At 45.4% G+C, this 17,040-nt stretch overlaps 1 protein-coding gene across 4 annotated transcripts in view; it reads left to right on the plus strand.

Moving 5' to 3' along the window:
* ApepP (Aminopeptidase P) overlaps nucleotides 1–17,040 on the plus strand; it is a 334,482-nt gene that overhangs the window by 244,462 nt on the left and 72,980 nt on the right. For all 4 annotated transcript variants that reach the window (XM_069309418.1, XM_069309421.1, XM_069309419.1 and 1 more), the window contains one exon: nucleotides 4,002–4,179. In XM_069309418.1, the coding sequence (XP_069165519.1) occupies nucleotides 4,002–4,179 (178 nt within the window). The remainder of the gene's footprint in view (nucleotides 1–4,001; nucleotides 4,180–17,040) is intronic.

The raw sequence follows: 17,040 nt of genomic DNA on the forward strand, positions 1-17,040 counted from the left end.
GTAGGCCAAAAAGTGAGTTCTGGCTACTAGGTACGACATATATATATATATATATATATATATATATATATATATATATATATATATATATATATATATATATATATATATATATATATATATATTATATATATTATATTGTTTGTTTGTTTGTTTGTTTGTTTGTTTGTTTGTTTGTTTGTTTATTCTTTCTATAAACGTGTACAGGCATATCTCAGTTTAAGAGTTTAATTGGTTCCTGGAGACGCCTCGTATTCCGAAAACTCGCATTCCGAAGCTAATTTCCCCATAAGAAATAAAGGGAAATGAATTAATCCGTTCCTGACTACCCCAAAAACCCCACATCAAACTAAATTTTTATACCTAATTCATCTAAATAAACCTACAAAACTATGTTCAAGTTATTACTTACCTTGCTGTTGAATGCTGTAGGCGTATGGAAGATGGTGAGGAGGTGGGAGGAAGAGAGGAGTTACTGTTTGGAAGGGGAGTCCCCTTCCATTATAACATCAGGCAGTGATGACTTCACTGGTATGCACACTCTGGCACATTTTGCCTGCATACCACTAGGACTTGCTTGTTTTACTAAGAATTTGTCTAATGACACTTGTTTTTCCCTACATTTTAACACTTGTCTGTAGTAAGACATCACATTATCATTTAAAAGGTCAATGCAACGGCCTGCTACAGCTTTATCTGGGTGAGTTTTTTCAACAAAACTTTGCAGTTCTTCCCATACTTCACACATTTTCTTAATCAAGAAGGGACATCCTCTACTGCCTCTACTCAGTTATTTTCTTAGGTTGAACCTTACCAATGGCTTTCTTGAGACCCATGGCAAGATATATAATGACAACTTTTATGCTCAAATGGCCAAAAAAACGATAAAAAACTGTAAATCCTTGTGAAAAATTCAGGTGGGATAGTCACTGGACACGAGACACTGGTAAACTGAGGCGCGATCGCCATGCCACCACGCGCCAGTCGGCCTGTACACGTATCAACAAACTCGCGTCCCGAGGTAACCCTCGCCTTCCGAGACATATTTTTGGAGTAAATCCTGCTCGTCTTCCGAAAAACTCGCATACAGGGACACTCGCATTCCGAGGTACCACTGTACAAGGAAAATCAGCATGTGAATGTAATAACATATATCAGTATAAATGTTCCTTGATACACAACAATGATCAATCGATCACCCTATTAGTCCTAGAACACATACATCTGTAGGTAATCCAGCCTACGACTGTAACTCTAAACTTCAGTATAAAACACTCCTTGACATAAGAATGCAAACAATCACTCACCTCTCACTGCGCCTTGCACGCTAATGACAACCAAACACTATCACCTCCCTACAAGTAATCCACCAGAACTTCCCTTCCACCTCTGGAAGTTCACTACCCTGATATCTTTAGGTTTTTCCGGGCTTAACTACCAGGATCCTCTGCAGCTCCTCCAGGCTGCTACCATGAAGTTTCCTTGAGCAACTATGGTGCTTCACCCTTCTGCTAGGTTCCTCCACAGCTCTCTTGTCTGTTACACCATGAAGTTCCCTCGAGCAACTATGGTGCTTCACCACCTCTACAGAAGCACGTGACACTCCTCTTCACTGCTTCTCCTCACAGCTCGAGGTCCTCTGCTCCACTACCTTGGAGTCTCATCAACTACTCCCTCTGTGCTGGCTTCGAAGTTCTCAGCAACTTCTTCCCCAAAGACAAACCTGCAACCCATCGACACTCCAATAAAAATGTTTCCCCTTTAACACATAAACAAAAATAATCACGCAATATGTTTGCCTCAAACCTCTATCTGTCCTATACATACTGTGAGAGTGGACTCCCCCGTTGGGCGGGTCCATGCTCCACCTCGCCCAGCGGGCCTCACACTGGGAGGGTCCTCCACCGTCAGGAGCTGGGCCCCCTCAGTTGCCTGCCAGCGCTCAGAGGAGACGGATGTCGCTCCGTGTTCCTCCCTCTCCACTCTCCTATTTCAGGCCTTCCTGCCTTACCAAAACATTTCTAACACATCAATAAACATTGCTGCTGTCGCTGGGCACACGACCAACTACAAGCAATCACTATGAACTGGCGTATATCGTGCTTACCACAGATTGTCTCGTCGAGGGCGCTATCCCTCAGACATAGGCTGGTCAGGGCGCCTCCACGGCCCACAATAATGCCTCTGGGCGGTTTAATAAACACTCTTCTTCGCCCAGGACTTGAGACCACACATCCCCAGCTCGATTCCACAGCTGGTACGTCTGCACACTTCTCTTCTCTTTGAGATATATCACTAGGGGTTCCTTTCTGACGGGAGCTCAACGGAGCGCGGCTTTTCCCCTGCGATGTCTGGCCTCAAGTGAGGTCAAAGTCCTCCAGAAGCGAGCCTCACACCTCCAGCAAAATGTCCACATCTCCTAACCAGTCATTTATCTGTTTTCTTCTTCACTGCCCATAATCTTAAATTGTTATTTAAATCCAACAAACTATTTTACAACTGTGTTATTGCCTCTATATTTCCTATACCTTCTAGTTAGGTCAGGCTTGTTGAATAACTCTCAAGGGGGAGACTCGTTTCTCCTGTAGGCTGAGATCATAACAGTAGGGGGGTTAGTATTCGTCACTGGTTGGAGCGCCGGGTATTGTGCAGCTAGTTGTCACCTCTCATAGTGGCCGGCTCTGTTCCGCCTGGGTATGTTATCCTCTTGCAGGATTTTTTATTTTTTTTTGTTTGCTTGCTCCGTGGTTTGGTCTCACCCTCTTGTATCTTGGTGGTCCCCCACTAAGCCTCCATGAGTGTACACGCCCCGGGGGTACACGTCCCAGGTGGTTGGAGCGCCGGGTATTGTGCAGCTAGTTGTCACCTCTCATAGTGGCCGGCTCTGTTCCGCCTGGGTATGTTATCCTCTTGCAGGATTTTTTATTTTTTTTTGTTTGCTTGCTCCGTGGTTTGGTCTCACCCTCTTGTATCTTGGTGGTCCCCCACTAAGCCTCCATGAGTGTACACGTCCCGGGGGTGCAGCTTTAGCAGTTCGTTGCTAATATTGGGGGCACCAGATATCAGTACCCTGCCTGGGCTTCCCTGAGCGTGAGTTCTGTCTCAGGACCCTGGGAAACCACATGGGGGGCACACGAGTCCGATTGATGTGACCCCTGGGTCCCCCCCCCCCCACCTTGCCTTGTGGAACTCTGTCGAAAGCCTTTTTTTTAGGTCCAGATATATGCAGTCAACCCAATCATATCTTTTCTGTAAAATCTCTGTGGCTCGATCATAGAAACTGAGTAAATTCGATACACAGGACCTTCCAGATTGAAAACTATACTGTCTGTCTGATATTATATAATTTCTCTCCAGGTGTTTCACCCATTTAGTTTTTAGTTTTTTCCAATATTTTCACTATTACACTTGTCAATGATTCGGGTCTATAATTGAGAGGGTCTTCCCTGCTGCCACTCTTGTAGATTGGAACTATGTTAGCCTTTTTCGACACATCTGCTATGACTCCTGTACACAGGGATGCCTGAAAGATCAGGTGAAGTGAAATGCTGAGCTCAGTTGCACATTCTCTCAGAACCCATGGTGAAACTCCATCTGGGCCAACTGCTTTGTTCTTACTTAGCGCCTTTAGCATATTTTCAACTTCATCTCTAGACACCTCTATACGCTCTTCATATGACAATTGACATGGTCATATGAAAAGGTGAGGTGCTGTTGTGGACATCCACTGGGGTGTGGTAAGGCTAGCACTTCTGTGATGCTGCATATTGTGTTGTGAACGATGTAATAATGGACGTAATATTTACAATTTTGACTTGTTTAATATCTATAGCTATATATATTACTCACCATTTTCTTTTTGGCTGATTCTTCCCACTGTAGTAAAGTAGAAAATGGTGTAATGGTGATATACAGCATGTATGTATGTATGTGTTGACTGATAAATTTCATTATACTGTATAGTATATTATTATTACATTATATTTGTTTTTTGTTAACAGGGAAACTGCTTAGATTCTCTTGCTCGAAAATCATTATGGGATGTTGGCCTTGATTATGGTCATGGTACTGGCCATGGAATAGGGATGTACCTTAATGTTCACGAAGGTCCGATGGGAATATCTTGGCGCTCATACCCAGATGATCCTGGTCTTCAAGAAGGCATGTTTCTCTCAGATGGTAAGGCTTATTATATATTGCTTCACATTTTGTAGTTTCAGTTCAAAATTGTTTATAGAATTTGTATTGAAATTATAATGTACTTTATGCAATGAAACTCCAAATTTATGCAGGTTTAAACTTAAGACTCCAAATACACTTAATAACAAAACAGTTAGAGAAAGTTCATAGATGTGCCATCATACTAGTCTCAGAACCAAAAGATATGAGCTGTTAGGAAAAACTAAAGTAGTTAACCCTCATATCACTGGAAGAGAAGAAACAAGTTACATATGCTTACCACATAAAATAGTGGAGCCTCAGTATTCAAACTTCAGTAGTTACTGAAGGCAGGACAAATGCCGAAATGTTCAAATACTGAACAATTTTCTGGGGGGGGGGGGAGCCTCTTCGGCTCCCCGGAGCTATCCAGGCTGATATGTACATCATTAGACTTTGGCATCAGTCAATGTGTTTGGAGTTCTAGGCCTACCGGGGACCACGAGTCAGAACCTGGCCCCCTCAGACAGACACGAGGAGCAATGGTACATACAAATGCATATGGAATTTGGAGCATTCTATGTCTGCCATCGACCGGGCCAGGCACCCAGAAAGGTAAGCGCCTCAAAACAAACCCCTATTCGGGTTAAAACGACTAAAACAAGTAGAAAGGTGATCCACCCTTCAGTTCTCGGCTGATGTGATTGTGGCTCGGTTGCGTGGCTCCAGCTCCAGATACTCTCTTGTTCTGCTGTGCCTTGTGTTCAGTACTGCTCTTATGGTGGCGTGCGAGCTGGGAGTAATATTCACAGGTACTCGGGCTGCTTGTGCTTAGGGTTCCCTTTCCTGAGTGCCCTGTAAGTACTGCCCTTCGGGCTTGGAGTGATCTTCCACAAGTCACCTTGGGGTGTACCTCTGTTGGTCTTTTGCTGCTCGATGATTAACCACCCTAAGTGTGTTGGGGGGGGAAGGGGTTCCCTCCCTTGTTTACCTTGGGGTAAGTGGTAGTTTCTGTGGGGAACCCCTACGGCTCCCTGGAGCTTATCGGGTTAATGTATGTTATATTAGACCGGGACATTAGCTAAGGAGTTCAGACCTACCAGGGACCAGCGCCAGAACCTGGCCCCTTCAGAGAGGTTTCAGGGAGCAATGGCACTGGAAAACCCTCTTGTGGTTGGGGTTTTCCTTATCCGCCATCGACCGGGGTCAGGCACACAGAAAGGTAGGCATGACAAAACAAACCCCACATGGTAAAAAACTAAAACAAAAAACCGAACAGAGAGGTAGAAACTCCCTACAATCCCAAGGAAACAAGCAAACATCACACTTTACTGCCGCGCCGATCGTCCGCACAGCCCTCCCAGCCCCAAGAGGGGGAGGGGGGAGCCCCAAACCTACCGCACCGGCTGCCAAGCTTCAGTTCATAATCTAATGTCAACCGGGATAGACGCTTCTCTGGCCTCAGTTTCCTATGCGGTGTTTGCCTTGTGTGGCGTTCACTGCCGTGTGTTGTGTTGTGCAGTGGCCAGGAGTACCTCATCAGTGCCGGGGCTGCATGCGCTTAGTGGCTGACTTCCCTAAGCGCCCTGTGAGTACTGCCCTTGCGTAACAGGGTTATCTTCCCTGGGGCGTTCGGGAACCATTCCCGTAGAGGTCCTTGCTGCTCGGCATTTGCCTCGCCCTTGGGGCCAGCTGGGGCTTGGGGCCCTTGTTTAGCCCTGGGTAGGGATTGGTATTATGCTGGTTAGGGCGTCAAGGTGTTACGCGGCCTGCCACCTAAGAGGCGACCGGTTCCTGTTGCCTCTGGAGACGGTGTACTTTTGTGGGGGTTTTCTTTTGTTTTTATTTTCAATTGCCTGGTGGGGGTCTGCCCAGTGTGGCTATAGTTCCACTGGTAGTGTTTGGCAGCCCTCTGCTAGGCCCCCGTGATTGTACACGTCGCAGGGGTATTCTTTTGTTTTTATTTTCAACTGCCTGGTGGGGGTCTGCCCAGTGTGGCTATAGTTCCACTGGTAGTGTTTGGCAGCCCTCTGCTAGGCCACCGTGATTGTACACGTCACAGGGGTTTTCAGTGCTATCCTCTACCTTCTTGTTATTTTTGGGTTTCTTAACCGGTTTAGCAACACCTTGCCTGGGCTTCCCGTAGCAGTCATCCTATGGGCCCTGGAAACCTCCGCCTGGGCTCAGGGGACCATTGTATGTGTCTTCCGGGTTCCAACCCGTCTTGTACGGGATCGTTGGTTGCTGTGCCCTTGCTCCGGGTGACAGTCGCCACTTTTACCTCCGTCATGCTGCCTGTTGGGTCACTGACACCTTGACCCGGAGTCTTGCGAGAGATTTTCTCTGCTTGTTCTCCAGTACTCTCCTGATGTTATTACTGTTCAGAGTACAGGCGGCATCCTTGTTGGAAGCTAGGTTAGGTTGCTGCAATATGCTAGGTTGGATTCCCACTCGGATGCCCCGAGGCTGCCCCATTTTGGTTAGGTGCTGTTCGCCCCTTTCCCTCTCTGTTCCGGCTCCGGACCGTCTGCGGGTTTTGAGGTCGGGGCAGGGTTTAGTTGGGGCCGTGACTCTGTTTCGGGGGCTGCCCTGTTCGGGTTGGGGGACGGAGGTTTTCGAGCCTGTTCCTCATGCCAAGGCTTCTTGGTCTTACCAGTGGCCCTTTCTTGCTGCCTTTCCCATGGACTCTTGCTTTTCTTTAAGGGCGGAGGGCTTGGAGGACGGCTCTGTTCCGGGGCCTCTGTTGCTGGTTCTCGGGGCTGTGGGGGATGCCTGCTAGCAGTTCTGGGGCGGTTTGCCCCTGCCTGGGTTTTCTGCTTTTGGGCGGCATTTTTCGCCCATCCAGTCTGCTTGCTTCCCACTTTTGCTGACGTGTTTTTGTATCTTTAGCATCGGTCACAGCCCTCAGTACTGGCGGCCATTTTTGTCTGCCGGCTTCCCGGCGTGGCCACCAAGGCGGCGTTGCGGTTTGTTTACATGCGCCTGGGTGTACGAGCGAGCGTCTTGGGTGAGTTTTCAGCTTTTTTTCAGGGGTTTTATTCTCCTTTTGTCGTTTCTTTGCTTTTCTGGCGTTTTCTGCCCGCTTCCTGTTCCTCTGGGAATGTTTGAGTGTTGATTTTACACCGGCTTTCCCATTTTGTCTGTTTTGGGTCTGGGCCTTTGGGTTTGTGCTCAGTGTCCCCGGCTGTTATGCTTGCTCCCACACCTTGTCCCTCGGTTTTCGGTCTGTTATGACCGTTTCCCAGGGGGTTCTGTCTGGGGGCTGTGCTTTGCCTTTCTGTGGTGTTTCTCCGCCGGCAAAATGTGGTGGTTTGGCCTCCCCCTGGTTCGATTCCAGGTTCCTTTGGGTTCTTTGGTTCCGTTTCGGAGGTTTCTTCCTCTTGAGCCCCCTTTGTGGGTTCAGGGGGCTTTGTTTCCTCGTGTGTGACCCGGTTTCTGCCTTCTGGAGTTCCAGGGTCTTCCTGGCTTGCAGACTGATCTTTTTGGGTCTTGGCAAGTGTTGTGGTCGTGCTGGGACTTTGGGGTTGTGTTGTCGAGATGGGCCCTTTGATGCAGTTTTGTGCCTTCTTCGCCTGGCCGGCATGGTGCTCTCTGCCCACTGGTCGGCAGCTTGTAATTTTCTTTTCAAGTGTGTGTGTTTGTAATTACCTAAGTGTAATTACCTATGTGTAGTTACAGGATGAGAGCTATGCTCGTGGTGTCCCGTCTTCCCAGCACTCTTTGTCATATAACGCTTTGAAACTATTGACAGTCTTGGCCTTCACCACCTTCTCACCTGACTTGTTCCAACCATCTACCACTCTTGTTTGCGAAAGTGAATTTTCTTATATTTCCTCGGCATCTATGTTTAGCTAGTTTAAATCTATGACGTCTTGTTCTTAAAGTTCCAGGTCTCAGGAAATCTTCCCTATTGATTTTATCAATTCCTGTTACTATTTTGTATGTAGTGATCATATCCTCTTTTTCTTCTGTCTTCTAGTTTTTGCATATTTAATGCCTCTAACCTCTCCTCGTAGCTCTTGCCCTTCAGTTCTGGGAGCCACTTAGTAGCGTGTCTTTGCACCTTTTCCAGTTTGTTGATGTGCTTCTTAAGATATGGGCACCACACAACCGCTGCATATTCTAGCTTTGGCCTAACAAAAGTCGTGAACAATTTCTTTAGTATATCACCATCCATGTATTTTAAAGCAGTTCTGAAATTAGAAAGCGTGGCATAGGCTCCTCGCACAATATTCTTCATGTGGTCCTCAGGTGATAGTTTTCTATCTAGAACCACCCCTAGATCTCTTTCTTTATCAGAATTCTTCAAAGATTTCTTACATTAATATATAGGTTGTGTGAGGTCTGTTTTCCTATTCCACATTCCATAACATGGCATTTATTAACATTAAATTACATTTGCCAAGTGGTGCTCCATATACTTATTTTGTCCAGGTCATCTTGAAGGGCATGACAATCATCTAAGTTTCTTATCCTTCCTATTATCTTAGCATCATCAGCAAACATATTCATATAATTCTGTATACCAACTGGTAGATCATTTATGTAGACAATAAACATCACTGGTGCAAGAACTGAACCCTGTGGTACTCCACTTGTGACATTTCTCCAGTCCGATACATTGCCTCTGATCACTGCCCTCATTTTTCTATCAGTCAGAAAATTTTTCATCCATGTTAGAAGCTTACCTATCACCCCTCCAATATTTTCCAGTTTCCAGAACAACCTCATATGTGGAACTCTGTCGAAAGCCTTTTCTGGGGGGAGCCCCGTCGGCTCCCCGGAGCTTTACCAGGCTGATATGCTAATGTCAGACTTTGGCATCAGTCATGTGTATGGAGTTCTAAGGCCTACCAGGGACCACCGCCAGAATCTGGCCTCCTCAGTGAGGCAAAGGGGAGCAATGGCCTATAGAAACCCCCGTGTGGTTGGAAGCATTCTATGTCTGCCATCGACCGGGTCAAGCAATCCAGAAAGGTAAGCATTCCAAAACAAACCCCTATTCAGGGTAAAAGAAACATTTTGCCTATTTGTCTCCGCCTCTACTGGGGATCGAACCCGGAACCTCTGGACTACAAATCTGAAGCACTGTCCACTCAGCTGTCAGGCGCAGTCCCTGACAGCCAGTACTCTATATCAGAAGCCAATGCGCCCATGGCTCAGCTGTCAGGCGCCCCTGATGGTTCGGTCCTGCATGTGCAAGGGGGGTTTATTTCTGGTTCCTTCGGGACTTCCCTTCCACCTCTCACGCGATCTCTAGGTTCGACCTCTGGGGGCCTTGTGTCGGCTGCTGCGTCACTGACTTCCTCTTCTGGTTTTTCGGGGTTCAGTGCCTTGGTGCCTACCCGAGCCCTCACTCGATGTGTTCACAGACACGTCGTCTCTCGTCTGGGGCTTTGTGATCATGTGCTCACCAGGCCTACCAGGGGGCGGTGGGGTCTATCCTTCTGTTGGGCCCACAGCACAGTGCGGGAGTTTGCGGCAGTGTGGTATTCGCTTTGGAGGGTTCAGATCGCCCGTGGATCAACGATCCGGCTCCATTCGGACTGCTTCCTGGTGGTTCATTGCCTGAACCGAAGGGATTCAATGTGGTCCTTGACTCTTTGGGGCTGGTTGCTTCGGGTGACTCGTCTACTGAGTTCTCGGGGTTTGGCTTTCCTGGCTATTCACGTCTGGGTGCTGTCCCAGCGTTCTGGCGGTCAGCCTGTCCTGGTTTATTCCCCTGTCCACGGAATGGATGGTCGATGCCAACTCATTCAGTTGGCTCTGTCAGACACTCGTGCACCCGGAGGTGGACCTCTTCGCGTCGGCGTGAGTTAGGCGTCTTCCGGTATATGTGGCGCCCTTCCTCGACTACGAGGCCGTCGGAGTCGATGCCTTTCGGCAGGACTGGGAGATGGGGGTTCCTGTACCTCTTTGCCCCGGTTCAGCTGTTGCTCCTGGTCCTGGCATGCTTGGAGACTTAGCAGAGATGAGTAGTTCTCTTGGCCCCATGGTGGCCAGCCCAGCCTTGGTTTCAGGTGCTGCTTGCTCGGTGTCCGAACCCCAGGGTCTTCCTGCGGTTTCCGGGGGGAAGTGGCCTCTTTCTGCAGATCGGCCTTGGCGGTATGAGACTGGTTTGTTCTTCTCCTCGGGTCTTCAAGTCTGGAGTTTGTCTAGAGTTTCTCATCAATTTTAAGGGGAGCAGGTGGCTTCGTTGTTGGTCTCCCACCTGCAAAGACCTCCCGTCTCGGCAGAGGTTTGCAGTTCCTGGCGGTCCTTCCGGTTCCTATCACCGCGTAGGTGTTCTACGGTCTCTGATATGGTTGTCTTGTCCTTCCTTTCAGTGGTTGTTCCAGGCCCGTCATCTTTTGCCGGACACTGTCACCTCGTATTGTAATTACATAAGTGATTACCTAAGTGTAGTTACAGGATGAGAGCTACGCTCGTGGTGTCCCGTCTTCCCAGCACTCTTTGTCATATAACGCTTTGAAACTACTGACGGTCTTGGTCTCCACCACCTTCTCACCTAACTTGTTCCAACCGTCTACCACTCTGTTTGCGAAAGTGAATTTTCTTATATTTCTTCGGCATCTGTGTTTAGCTAGTTTATATCTATGACCTCTTGTTCTTAAAGTTCCAGGTCTCAGGAAATCTTCCCTATCGATTTTATCAATTCCTGTTACTATTTTGTATGTAGTGATCATATCACCTCTTTTTCTTCTGTCTTCCAGTTTTGGCATATTTAATGCCTCTAACCTCTCTTCGTAGCTCTTGCCCTTCAGTTCTGGGAGCCACTTAGTAGCATGTCTTTGCACCTTTTCCAGTTTGTTGATGTGCTTCCTAAGATATGGGCACCACACAACCGCTGCATATTCTAGCTTTGGCCTAACAAAAGTCGTGAACAATTTCTTATTGGCATGTTTCGATTCATCAAGACGCTTATTGGCATGTTTCGAGTCATCATGGGTTCAGGGACTGGCTCGGTTTTGTTGTGGGGCATCAAGGTTACTGCTTTCATTGTCTCTCGTTTGGGTTAAACCTGGCACCTTGCATGTTCACACGCCTTACACAGGTCGTGGTGGCCTGTCTGCGTCTGTTAGGCGTTCGGATGTTGGCCTACCTCGATAACAGGCTGGTTTTGGCTCCCAGCCGGTCCTCTTGTCTGCTGGCCAGGGATTTGGTTCTTTCTCAGCTTGCCGGGTTCAGGTTCTTGGTGAACTGGAGGAAATCCCATCTGGTTCCTTCCCAAGTTCGGACATGGCTAGGCCTTGTGGGAGACTCTCGGACCGCTTCCTTGTCTTTTCCTCCGGAGTCTCTCCTTTGGCTGCCGTCCCGCATGTGCCTGTTTCTGGGGGGCTCCCCGGGTCACCCGGCGGTTGCTCAAGGATCTGTGCAGGAGCCAAATCTGACCCACCGGGTCGGGTTTGGCTTCGTTGGCTGTTCTGGTTCCTTCGGGGAAGTCCCTTCCGCCTCTCTCGCAATCGCTGGGTTCAGACCCCTGGGGGGCCTTGCGTCGGTTGCTGCGTTGTCGGCTTCCTCGTCGAGTTTTTCGGGGTTCAGTGCCTTGGCGCCTACCCGAGCTACCAGTGCTCACCTGCTCACCAGGCCAGCCAGGGACGGTGGGGTCCTCCTTTCCGTCAAGCCCACAGCACGGTGCACAAATTCGCGGCGGTGTGGTTTGCTCTTCGGGGGCTTTGGGTCGCCGGCATGTCGACGATCCGGTTCTATTCAGACTGCTCCCTGGTGGGTTCATTGTCTGAACCAGGGGGTCGGGGGTTCAATGTGATCCTGGTCTCTTTGGCGCTGGTCGCTTCGGGTGACTCATCTGCTGAGTTCTCGGGGTTTGGCTTTCCTGGCCGTTCACGTGCGGGAAATGTCCAACGTCTTGGCCGACAGCCTGTCTCATTTCGTTCCCCTCTCCATAGAATGGATGGTCGACGCCAACTCCTTCCGTTGGCTTTGCCAGACTTTTGGGACACCCCGAGGTGGGCCTCTTCACGTCGGCTTAGTGCCTTCCCCAGTGTGTGGCACCGTTCCCTGACTGCGAAGCCATCGAGGTCGACACCTTCCGGCAGGACTTGTCAAGGTGGAGTTTCCTTTACCTCTTTACCCCGGTTCCGCTGTTGCTCCGCGTCCTGATTCGCTTGGAGACTTACCAGGGGAGAGTTGTCCTCTTGGCCTCATGGTGGCCGGCCCAGCCATGGTTTCAGGCACGGCATGCTCGGTGTTCGAACATGGAGGTTTTCCCGCTGGCTCCGCCTCTTCCAGCAGATCGGACTGGTGCGTCAGCTGGCTGGTTCGATCTTCTCCTCGAGTCTTCGCGTATGGTATTTTTGACTCGAGTCTATCATCATCTATATGGGCGATCAGGTGGCTTCCTTGTTAGTGTCCCACCTGCGTGCTTCGTCTCGGCGGCAGTATGAAGTTTCCTGGCGGTCCTTCCTGTACTTCTTACGTGTTCGTCGTTGTACTTCGCTTTCAGTTAGGGTTTTGGTGTTCTTTCTCTCTTGGTTGTTCCAGGACCATCTCCTTATGCCTAACACTGTCACCTCGTATTGTGTGGTGCTGGCGGAGCCGCTTCAGTTGCTTTCGGTATTGATGTTATGTCTGCACCATTTCGCAAGCTGTCTCAGGTGTTGTTTCACCTCCGGCCTGCTCATGCGCCGCCTGAGCAGTCCTGGTCCTTGGACAGAGTGCTCTCTTATCTTTCTTCTCCTCGGTTTGTTGTGGCCCCTTCAGTTCAGGATTGTTTCTCCTAGGCTCTCTTTATGTTGGCATTGGCCTATGGGGGTCGGGTTGGTGAGCTTCATGCTCTCCTCTGACGCCAACCCGTTCTCGCAAATTCGTAAAGTCAATATTGACTTATTAACTACGTGCATAGGTGATATACTAAACATAATAGATACCCTTAAAAAGATTCATAGAAAACACCGACCTTACCTAACCTTGTTAGTATCTTAAGATAAGCATCTTATTGCTTCGTAATTACAATTATTACTTAACCTATACCTATTATAGGTTAGGTAATAATTGTAATTACGAAGCAATAAGATGCTTATCTTAAGATACTAACAAGGTTAGGTAAGGTCGGTGTTTTCTATGAATCTTTTTAAGGGTATCTATTATGTTAAGTATGTCACCTATGCACATATTTAATAAGTCAATATTGACTTATTAAATTTGCGAGAACGGGTTGCTGACGCAGGGGTTTCTGCTCTTCCGACGACATACTAGTTTGCTAATTTTTGTTTGGGGAGTTGTATCCACTTGTTTGGCTTTTGGTAGCAATATTTTCACCAGAATAGGGGTTTGTTTTGGGATGCTTACCTTTCTGGGTGCCTGATCCGGTCGATGGCAGACAGAATGCTTCCAACCACACGGGGGCTTCTATAGGCCATTGCTTCCCTTGCCTCTCTGAGGGGGGCCAGATTCTGGCCATGGTCCCAGGTAGGCCCAAAAAACTTCATACACATGACTGATGCCAAAGTCTGACATTACCCTATCAGCCTGGATAGCTCCGCGAAGCCTCCGGGTCTCACCCAGAAAAGGGCATTTCATTTCATTCAACGGTGGTTTTTTTTTTTTACTTTCCCTGTGAGAATTCTGCTCATCCGGAAGTCTGGCTTATCCGGTGAGAGGTCCTTCCCATATGGTCCAGATAAGTCGGCTTAGACATTACTATCCATAGTTCAGATAATGCAGGAAAATTAAACTATCAAAGTAGTGAATACACCTTAACATTTAATTGATATTTACAACTACCTACCCTATTTGAATTCTAACAAATAGGAAAATTAACCATGTTACACAGTCTGCTAAAATTTAATACCTAATATATATACAGTTTTGATACTAGAAATTGATACTCACTAATTAGATATACAGTTTACTAACTTAAATTTAATAAATAAATAAATTAACCAGAGAATCCCACACTAACCTTCCCTTTCTTGCAAATTTTCTGTGGCTGAAACTTTCTTTTCATAGAGACTTGAGTAGATATATTAAACACAACCTTCCCATTCAAAATCCAAACTGTGTGTCTATTATGCCATTAATCTCCACATATTCTGTTTCTTTGATGTATAACTTTCCACATATTCTGTTTCTTTGATGTATAACTTTCCACATATTCTGTTTCTTTGATGTATAACTTTCCACATATTCTGTTTCTTTGATGTATAACTTTCCACATATTCTGTTTCTTTGATGTATAACTTTCCACATATTCTGTTTCTTTGATGTATAACTTTCCACATATTCTGTTTCTTTGATGTATAACTTTCCACATATTCTGTTTCTTTGATGTATAACTTTCCACATATTCTGTTCATTTGATGTATAACTTTCCACATATTCTGTTCATTTGATGTATAACTTTCCACATATTCTGTTTCTTTGATGTATAACTTTCCACATATTCTGTTCATTTGATGTATAACTTTCCACATATTCTGTTCATTTGATGTATAACTTTCCACATATTCTGTTCATTTGATGTATAACTTTCCACATATTCTGTTCATTTGATACATAAATTTCTAGGTATTCTGTCCTTTTGATGCATAACTTTCCAGATATTTTGTCCATTTGATGCATAACTGTCCACATATTCATTCTATTTATTAATAATAAATTGTTTTAGTGCTTTTACTACAATGCTTGTCATTGATACAAGCTGGATTAAATATTCTTTATTGTCTGTCTTGTATGACCCAACAAATATGTTCAACCCTTAAACCGTGCAAAACATACATATACGATTTGACATAACTCAAGTTTTTAAAACTTGCACAAATGCTTTCCAATTTGTTTGTGCATAATCAACTAGGCAAATGCTTCAACTTTTTCTAAATGATCACAACATAACTTGAAAAACAAGAGAATCAAAAATTATTTTAAAATTGAATATTGAAAACTCCAGATTTTCAAATCAGAGTAAAAAATATAAACTATCACCAAGTGTTCATTTGGTGTTATTATTCTCTCAGAATAGCATATGATCTTCATTTTCATTAAATTACAATATACGTTTTGAGTATAGTTTACTGTAAAAAAAAAAATCGTCAATATGGCATTTGAAATATGCAGCAAATTTAGACCAAAAATATTATAACTCCAAATGTATAAGGTTTATGAAAAATACATTCTGAAGGGATTGTAGAACAGACAGCTGAGCACACATGTGAAAATGGTGAGAATCGCTCAAAAACTGTAATTCTAGAAGCCACTCAAAGTTCAAACTCTAGTTTCAGAGATAATTGAAGTTGAAGTTATCGACAATGAATAAAGGTAGCTCCAATTCGTTAATTTAATTGTATGTTTTAATAAACATTGTTTGGCATTTGTACTCAAATATGTGAAAGTTGTAGGGCAATAGGTGTTGAAATGAAGTCCAGAAAAAATAACCCCTCAAATAAACAAAATATAATTATAATAATTATAATGATTTAGGGGATATATTTAGGGTATACTTTGTGTAAGTGAAACAGCACTAATCTCGTCCCTAATCATCAAAACAACCTAAAGAGTAAAAAAAAAAAAAAATAGAATTTGAAATCTGAGAAAAATCAGCCAAAACAGTTCAAAGTCCCAAGTTCTGCGAGTTGTGACTGATTTATTTGTTGACCAATGTCATTCTCTCTTCACATAGTTAAGGACGGGTATGCACTCTCCAGGATGAAAAGGTTACAACAAAATCAGATAATAAACAAAGGAGAAAAAACTAAAATCTTAAAAAAAATCTCCCCAAAAAATATTTTTGGGACATTGATGAAAGCAAAATGTATTAACATTGGACAATGCATTTATATGATACATAACAAAATAGAGCATGATAACATAGTTACTCATTATTATTTCTGTTATTATGTATTACTCAGCAATGCTATAAAGGCACCAGGGGCCAGATTCACGAAAGCACTTATGCAAGCACTTACGAACGTGTACATCTTTCCTCAATCTTTGACGGCTTTGGTTACATTTATTAAACAGTTTACAAGCATGAAAACTTCCCATTCAACTGTTGTTATTGTTATAAACAGCCTCTTGGTGCTTCGGAGCTCATTAACTGTTTAACACTTTCGCGCTCTCGGCGCTCAAAAAAAACAATACCCCAGATGCTTTCGGCACTTCGCGCGCCTACGCGGTAAGACCGAAAAAGTGTACACTCTTTTGACTGTCCTGACAATAATTGAAGGCGCACGTATTTAAATTTGGTATCACTGTGTTCGCAATGAAATTGTCTATAAGAGCATACCTATAAAATGCCGCCCAAGCATAAGGAGTATCAACACCAAATAAAAAACTATGCAGATCACTCGCCGAGAGCACCAAACAGCAACAAAATGTTTCCACTCTCTTAATGGTTGCGAAGCCTACAGTTGTCCTACATCGCTAATTTTGGTATCATTGGAATCGCAATAAAATTCTCTACACGGACATATGCATATGAATGTTTAATATAGGTAATTGCCCACCCGCAAGAGTGTGTGAAGTGGAGAGTAGTTAGCCGCGAGCGCACTGGCGAAAACACAGGGGGGAAATCATGCTTGGAAAGTTTATACGTTTCCTGACCTTACTTTTCTATGTACGTATTTCTTTTTTATACCAATGTGTTCGCAATAAAATTTTCTATAAGATGAAATGTATAACATTTGTACAAAGCATGTGTAAGAGAAGCGCCAAATATAGAACCACGTCGCTCAGTATGCGTTCGCGGCAGAAACGAACGCATTGTTTTCGTTCGTTTGATGTTTGTCATGTTTATACTTGTTGAAACATTTTATAATTTGTATGACAGTGATCGCAGTAAAATTCCCTACACAGACATATACATAACACATACAAATATTTCCCACGTGTTGGATATATCAACGGCTAAAGGGAACCCACTGCCAC

This window comes from Procambarus clarkii, chromosome 65 (assembly GCF_040958095.1).
Source record: "Procambarus clarkii isolate CNS0578487 chromosome 65, FALCON_Pclarkii_2.0, whole genome shotgun sequence".
Lineage (NCBI taxonomy): Eukaryota > Metazoa > Arthropoda > Malacostraca > Decapoda > Cambaridae > Procambarus > Procambarus clarkii.